This window comes from Branchiostoma floridae, chromosome 19, assembly GCF_000003815.2.
Source record: "Branchiostoma floridae strain S238N-H82 chromosome 19, Bfl_VNyyK, whole genome shotgun sequence".
Lineage (NCBI taxonomy): Eukaryota > Metazoa > Chordata > Leptocardii > Amphioxiformes > Branchiostomatidae > Branchiostoma > Branchiostoma floridae.
Genome location: NC_049997.1, coordinates 11,182,473 through 11,190,918, shown reverse-complemented (window position 1 = coordinate 11,190,918; position 8,446 = coordinate 11,182,473). Strand labels below are relative to the sequence as shown.

The window sequence follows — 8,446 nt, the reverse complement described above, 5'->3', positions numbered from 1 at the left end:
AAATTTATAAGAAATAGAGGCTCTCTGGTGCATTTTAGAGCCATATCTGAGCAAATTTGAGAAGCAAACTAACACTAACTTTTTGTCATGTCTGTGGCTGTCTAGTTCACTTCAGGGACATCTTTTACTATCTATAGCAACTACAACTGAGGACAAACATAACGAAGGATAGTTCCTCCTTCTTAATATTCATAAATGACGCCACGCTACACAAACAATATCGCAAAATTATTTGTACCTGGCTGCCGATTTGCCTTTCTCCGTGAAGCAGCTCGCGCTCCTATAGAATCGCATAGAAATCTCGTGGGATCTGAGTGGCTTGCCGGAGACGATTTTGAAAGTGTCTTACGCATTTGAAAATGCATATATTTCGGACTCTTTTTGCTTCTGCGGTGGCAATTGATGACGATTATTATATAAATCGCGACTGATCAGAACTGGAGTGGGGAGGGGGGTGTCGGCGCACGACGCCGATTTCCCCGGCAAGACGGGTTGCGTCTCTCTAAGCCGATGACGGACGATAGAAATCATCAGTTCATCAAAAATAATTAACTTCCGCTGATTTTCTGAAGGTCTTACAAAATTTCCACGCTCTTTCTATATTTTTGAGCGCCGATTTTGGCTTACAGCGACCCACCAGTTTCTTGGGGAGAAATTGATGCGGCCGCGCTCGGCCCCCGGGCCTTTACCGTAAGTTTACGTGACTCGAAAGACCCACTAGTAATTGCAAACTGCAAGTTTCTCTAAATAAGTACCAGAAAATCTCCTTTCAAATAAGCGAATTAGTTTTATAACGTTGTCAATATTCTTGACGTAACTTCCGAAGACCTCTAGTAGCCTTGGTTTATCTTGCCATTTTTTTTTTTTGCCAGCTGAAGGGGGAGGCGCGCGCCCTGCGCGCCTCCCCCTGGATCCGCGCTTGATTTCTAACGATTCTCCGCAAAACATGATCAACTCTACATCACAAACAACCCCGGAAATTCCCGCCGAAATCAAGAGATACCAACGAGGAAGGAAACCCACCGTCAAAATCCCCCGTGTCAGCCACTACTGTGGTGAAGTCCTTCAGATGGTCCAGCGTGGTCGCCATTTTCTGTTTTTTGGGAGAGCTCTGGGACATGGTGCTGAATATTAATCCGACACGTGAGGGATCTGATGACCTAAACGGGAGAAATCCGATGGGAAATATCGGAGATCGATATGATATCTGTCTACTTTGCACGCGCGCTGGGCCAGGGGGAAGCAGACAGGAAATGGCACCGCATCAGAGCAAATGATATACCCTGATTTTCTAAAAATTATCAAACGTTCAGATAAAATCTTTTATATTTGTGTGTTAACACAAAATATAAGACTATAAAGTTCTATCTAAATTTTGAATTTAAATTCACATTTCTAAGATATAGCAGAAGACATTTTACATTTGCCTGTTTTCACCTGTTCGTCTTCGTAGAAAAACCGGAAATGGTAAACTTTCCTAGAACTCCACAGTGACATCTAGCGGTTTAATAGTGAAGCTCAGTTCGTCTTTGCAGAATTTGGTCTTTGTTGGATACTTCGGATACCACAATATACCAGAGTTCAACAAGACCTTGGGAAGACAATGTCTGACAAAACTTAAGGCAGACAATGAAGGTTCATGTAATATGGAATAATGATAACTGATAACTAACACGTTAACGTTATGTACAGTGATATTAACAGGTGGTTCAAATTCCCAGATACTGATGGAGTGAAATACTATAAAATCTAGAGTTAAGATACTTGAAATTATGTTGCGTTTGATCTCTTTATTGGAGACAAGAAGGCAAGCATCTAGATGGTCAAAAATTTGATATATGAGATAGATCACTATTCTTGTCCTTTGTTATTGCATGCATCCCTTCACTGGTGGATGTATTGTATTTGTACACAATACGACCTCGCTGTGTGTGACGTGAACATGACAGGTGGGGAGGGGGGCTGAATACCTCTGCGGGGGAAGAGTGGGTTGGTGAGAACCAGCTGACATAACTCTCATTTCAACGGCTCGTAACCCGCCCTCGCCTTCTGTATTGTCTGAGACTCCATTCGCCATTTCTTTTCTTTGCATAGATTTCGTTTTAGTGTCGTTTTTTACGATCAGTACTTTCTCGGAGTTGCTTTTTGTGCATTTTCTTAAACCGTTACCTCTCTCTTTGCACAATCATTGTATTTTAACAGAAGTTGAATACACAACTAAGAAAGGTATTGCAATTGTGATGGTCGGAAATACGTATGGTGAATGATCGATCTTTCATTTTTTTTAAGGATCAAGAACTGTAAAATGATATTCCAGGGTATTAATCGCCACCTTCTTCCTAATCTCCTTTCTCTCCGCATGCTGCCAATCTCTTTCCCTGTCTGTCTGTCTGCCTGTCCGTCTGTCTCCCTGTGTCTGTCTCTGTCTCTGTTTCTCTCTCTCTCTCTCTCTCTCTCTCTCTCTCTCTCTCTCTCTCTCTCTCTCTCTCTCTCTCTCTCTCTCTCTCTCTTTCCATCCTCCCCCGACCCCCAACAATCACGATATGATCTCCTAAACCCCGGGAGTTTTGTTCAGATATAGACATCACTTTTCCAAGCTGTAATTACGGCCTCTAAATCTGTCGCCAGACGTAAGTGGGGCGGACAAAACACGATTATTAGCGGAGAAAAGTGACCCTGGGGGTTAAGAGCCTGTTACTGGACAAACGGTTTCCTTGTCGCCTGCTCTCTGTTGGACACCATGGATACACACGGCCAGGGATCCCCAAGCAGATGTAAAGTAGCAGCATTTTGTAACGTTACGTTACTTTACAATCAACGTTTTGTCAAGTAGGTGGAGAGATAGAGATTAACAATTCTAGGAAGAAATCCCACTTGACTTGAAAAATAGCCAAATAGCTGCGAAAAGACGTACAAAATCAAGACGAAACTGTACATCCACTTGAAGATTATAAATGGCCATGTCGCACGGGGGGTACAGTATTGCTTTGTGGGCGGTTAAAGAGGTGAAAGAAAATATCCCCGGGGTTTTCGAAACCCTTTCTACTGGGGGCGAAGTATCGTGCTGAGACCACCGTACATCATGTGCCCAAGGGGGTACATTTCGCGCGCCATTGGAGCCGGGAGTGACATCTGTTTCTGCAGACGACAGGGGTCGTTTTTCGTGCCATTGACGAGGTACTAAAATACTGAGAGGACAGAAAGAAACGTTTGAACACCCGCGGATTTTAACTCACGCAGACCACATATAAACACAAAGGTATTTGCTCGACAGATTCTATCCGACTTCATACATAATGAAACATGGTAACTCAATTGTGGTGAAGTCTGCCCTCCGGGGTAATAGCTGAATGAAAGGGCATGCAAATCGTTCGGGTCAGACGACAGGCAAGTTTTTGGGGGCGCGGGAAAAGTTTACTGAGATTTATCTGGAAATTGTGTGTCACAATTTCTCATTTTTCTGTCAGAATTTTGTGCTTAGGACCTGTGCATAGAAAAATAGAATACTTTCTCCCCAAATGGTTGAAGTTCGGGTGTTAGCAGGACAAAGTTGAGTTTGCCTCGCTTGCATCACCCCTTTAGAGCACTTCCGCCATCCTGTGTTTGCGTCAGGTGATCCTTTTCCCACGGCACGCCTGCTAATCTGGGTGAGTAAGACGGGAGCTAGCCTGTAGGAGAATGGCACAGCAGTGTTCCCACTCAAACGGCGTCACAACCACTCTAGTCTGACCTGACATCGCTTCTAACAAGCCTGCTACACCGAACCCAACCTGTAAGTACAAAAAACTTCACAGATTTCTTCAACTCTCTTCCCCCAGCGCAGCGTCAAACCAAGCGTAAGTTATGCTACAGAGCTAGGTTGCCTGGAGGCAAAACTAACCAAGGATTATCATTGTTACGATCGTGGGTTGGGTTATTCTTGTTGTATATTGCTTGAAATGTTTTAAAACGTTTGTTCGCACTACCCTGTACTTATGTTACGGAGAATATTGTCTTGAAGATTTGGGTGGATGTCTTCGTGTCTCTGTGTGTTGGTCTTAGATCTTATTTGTCTCAGTCTGTCTGATCGCTATGACGTTCGTAGTTCTTGTAATATGACAATCGTGTTGACCAACCTAAGATTAAAACATCTGCAGTTAAATTTCTTTTCCTAACAGTCAAACCCGTTCATAGCGACCACCCAATGCACTTGAAGGAAATGGTCTCAATGAACAGGTGGTCGTTGTACATTAGTCTTAATGCAATTCAATGAGGAAATTATTTAAGAGATCGAGACAACAAAAAGTGTCAACGATGCCTTGGTACATGGTGGTCATTGTACATATTCGAGAACTAGTACACTGTGTAGGTTTGATTATATAACATATTGACAGTAGAAGTTTTACAGTTTTGCAGAGTAGCTATATCATCTTATGTTGACAAGCGTGTGAAAAGCCCCGTATCATCTGACACACTCACACGGACAGTTGTAATGAAATTTTTATGACCCAACCACGCGAAAATAATGAACTCCAAACAGAGACGGTGGCCCTTGTCCTGTGCCCTCTCCTTGTCGTAAATACCAGATTAATTCACTCTTTAGTTGTTAGCATGTTTCTACTAAACGTTTTAGTATCTCACTCTAAGAAGAAAGAGCAAATAGAATGATAAAACTAAAAGTCTGTGGAATGTAGGGACAGTAGCTTCAGCATTGCTCGGTGAGGCGAGTCGAGTGGGAGGGGGGTGGAACATTTAACGTTTTCAACTTCAATGAATCATGACTTAAGATCTTTTAAACCTTCTTCTTTAAACTACATATATTATCCTAAACGTGACTTAATACGAGGTTGCGGAAAGTAGAAGTATCGGTGGTGGTATCGTTCTTGGAGTTACTTTTCTTATGCAACTTCTACTTTTATTATCATCCGCTTACCCAGAACAAATACCCAGAAAAAAACGCCTTTTGTATAGCTAGGATTTCCAGCGCCTGGTATAGTTTAAAGTAGTCAAGTTAGTATATATTTGAACCCGTTATATATAGCTAGCACCTCTCAAGTAGACTTATCGTTTATCACTCGTGCATTTTACGTAACGTTACATTATATGGTTGGTATATGTGTTCCTGAGTGTCATGTTTTTTGTACTGTGAAGAGTACAATAAACTGTAAGTATGTCGCCAAGCTAATTATCGATCTAAATCAAGTCAAGATGACTTATTTAGGCACAGTGTTAAAAGAAAAGAATGCTGCCAAACGTGAAGGCCAAACCTAAACTTGTCCTTGGTGAGCGACCGGAAACGTCAAATAAAACAGTTGTGAAAATTAAACTTTTAGGTTGACGTCATTGAGAAATATGTTCAATGGCGATGTCAGATTTGTAACTAAGCACAAACATCTGTACTTCCGCGGGCAAGTTGCACTAAGGCATGCAGGAAGTCAGGCAAATGTGAAAATGAAATAAAAAGTCTACTGTTGACAAGATTGACCCAAAGGCAAGAACATTTTCATGAAGTACTAGTAATATGTGAGGTCGTATTGTGTAGTTAGCACATATTGTCCACCATTGCATGTACAACTAAGTTGGTTCCTGTTGACTCCCCTCCCCACGTGCTGATCCCATTGTGTCTCCTCACATGATCATGACGGTAGGGTCCTTCTCGCGCGCATCAGGATGGGCATTCGCTATAGACTCCGTTAGTAGTGGCATTACAGGAATTTTGACTTGATTTTTCTCTGGGTGGCTATAATGTGCTATTTTTCGATAAGGTTTTATGTCGTTTTTTAGACAGCTTCATACCATGAAATTCAGCATGGAAGCCTGCTATGGAGGCTATGTTCACAGATTCGTGTTCTTCACAAAAACACTTTTAAGTGCTTTTGTTGCGTACTTGGCGGTACAATGCTGTAGGTCAGTGTAATGCAATGAAATTTAAAAATTGCACGATAAAGAATTCGAAGTGAGGAAAGTCCTATCACTGTCGCGGTGAGCTCGTAATATGTTGTAGGGGGATTCTTAGGCGCTCGCAAGTGCCAGACAAAGGGTTGAAACTGAGAACATTCTCAAGAGAAACAAGTCAGGGATAAACCTGCTATTCACTACAAACAGTGGCTTTTCTTGGTACACGCCGGTAGCCACTGTTGTGTTTACAACTGCCAGTGGTGCGGACCGGAGCTTAACGCCACACAGTATCTCCGGTATTATCAGATAGTGATGGTCAAAGAATCGCTTTCTAAACAAACATTGGCAACACCACCTTTGCACGCAGTCGTCTACTTAAATCGTGTTCAACGATTGTTATGAGGCGTCCGGGGGGAAAGACAAACAAAACAAACTAAAAGACGTGTACAATCAATGGTGGAAGATTACAAGAACCATGCAAATGTAATATAAACTTTAGTAAAGGTAGCAACATAGCCTTTTTTGAGAGCGTAGGGACAGTGAGTTTTATCCACTGTATCTAGGGTATTGGAAGGTGGAGCCCATCTCTCTCTTTCCACTTCATTGTACCTCCCCAACTGAAGTAAGGTACACATGAATTTACGCCTGGATTTTAGTGAAATATTGATTTTCTGTGCCTTTAATAAAATACAACGTCTAACGGCGCCGGGTCACATAGATCGTGCTATCGTCGTGCGATTTTGATCATCGGGTTTCCAAGCAGGTTGTGACAGAACCAAAGACCGATATGGATCTAAAACAACATTTTGTGTGTTTGTCCTCCAAATTGCCCGAAGTTAGCGATCGTTCGACGATATCACGACCTATGTGACCGCGCCTTAACCAGGAATCAAACCCCGACCTCTCGATCTAGCTTCCACTAGTGCCTGGTCACTGGTCATTTGACGCCACTTCACAGAGTGTATGGCTTCATTATAAACACAGCAACAGTGGGAGCTGTCCTCATGATTTCCCGCTCAGGTTTATGTGGCGCTTAGGTCTACAATGGCCACTGTGGTGTCTTTGTATGTGATCCTTCTCGTGTATTTTCTGATCATCAATACACCACATCGTCTTAGAACTCTTTTCATTGGCGATGGTGAAGTTCTCGTAAGCTCGTCGTAAGGTTTGCTCGTCTTTTGGAGTGCTTGTCTGCGGGCAAATGTTTTGGACACCAGGATAGGTACCTGTTGTTGTCTCCTTTGTTGTTAGAGTGTTTGGGGAATGTTTCAGAGAGAAAAGACATTGTTGAACTCAGTTACAGTGACCTGGAATGGCCTTGCCAGCTGCGACCATCTGAGTTTAGGTCAAAAACAACTGATCATGAGGACAAACGGTTATAATCCGAAACGTCATAAGTCATAAAAAAACAAAACGTTTTCATTGTTGATAGACTAAATGTATATCTTTAAGAGGTTCTCAGTCAAAGAAATAAGATTATATGTCAGCTAGGGAAGGATATGCAACTGAAGAGGTCATGATATAAACTATATTTTGAGTTTTTGTGATTACTTAGCCTAAGCACACCCCTCCCCACTACTACTACAAAATGGGGTTCAGACTATCTTCATATCAAGCAACTGATCGGAAGTAAACAAGAAAAACAAAAACGTGATCAGGCAAACAATACAGTTTAATCTGGCGTACCATAAGGGAAAGGGTACTATCATCGGGGAATTACCTCACGTAAAAAGGAATGTTAAAGAACTCTTAAAGGCTTTAGATACGCAGACGTACTGAAAGAATGTGTATGACAACAGCTGTAGATTTAGGTCATGACTAGAGTTTTGAAAACGATGTCCGATAAAATACAAAGTCAGACAGCGAGAAACTTTGAAAGCAAATTCTACATGCGGCAAAAACAGCATTTGACCAGGAAGGACCCAAATGCACTGGGGTTTGTGGTAACAAATTAAAGGTGTGCAATATATTAAAAACAACAGTATGCAGGAAACGAATATTTGTAAAATTTGAAGCTGGCGAAACGGAATATGTACCCCAACTTCAAGAAACAAAAACTTTGTTGTGCAAAACATTCCATTTACATAGCGTATTGTTACACTTTGCGGAACGTACACTAACTTTAAACCTAACGTGCGTGTATGTATATGTGTTTGTACCTATGTATGTATGTATGTGTTGGAAGATTTAAACAACTGTCCATAACAAGTTGAGTCACGAGTTCGACATTCTCCGAATTCTCAGCTTTTCTCCCCCGACCCGCCCGCTCCTCATCCAGCGGTGAGAAGTGAAAACACTGCGGCATGAGGAAGAACAGGTTCTCCCGGAGCCCTGCATTCTTCTTCTCACGGTCCTGCTTTCCTTGGAGACAGGTCACTGAGCAAGGTCATGGTAGGGAAGTCAGCTTGTCGTGCTTGAGCTTAGCCATAGGGATGAATCACTGCATCTTCTAGTACACCCTTTCTGTGTCTGTTTGTATCTCCGATGGCAACCGCTGAGAAACCACTGAGAAACGATTTTTGAACAAACTTTATTGGCACTGAAGAAGTGTGTTCAGCAAGATTTGTGT

General features: G+C 42.3%; 2 protein-coding genes across 2 annotated transcripts in view; one reads left to right on the top strand and one right to left on the bottom strand.

Annotated features, from left to right (window-relative positions):
• LOC118406667 (transaldolase-like) overlaps positions 1–1,258 on the bottom strand; it is a 16,843-nt gene extending 15,585 nt beyond the window's left edge. The window contains exon 1 of the mRNA XM_035806923.1: positions 1,024–1,258. Within this exon, the coding sequence (XP_035662816.1) occupies positions 1,024–1,120 (97 nt within the window). The 5' untranslated portion in view covers positions 1,121–1,258. The remainder of the gene's footprint in view (positions 1–1,023) is intronic.
• Positions 1,259–3,605: 2,347 nt separating this feature from the next.
• LOC118406637 (protocadherin-15-like) overlaps positions 3,606–8,446 on the top strand; it is a 57,679-nt gene continuing 52,838 nt past the window's right edge. Inside the window, exon 1 of the mRNA XM_035806855.1 lies at positions 3,606–3,772. The gene's annotated coding sequence lies outside the window, so the exon portion shown is untranslated. The remainder of the gene's footprint in view (positions 3,773–8,446) is intronic.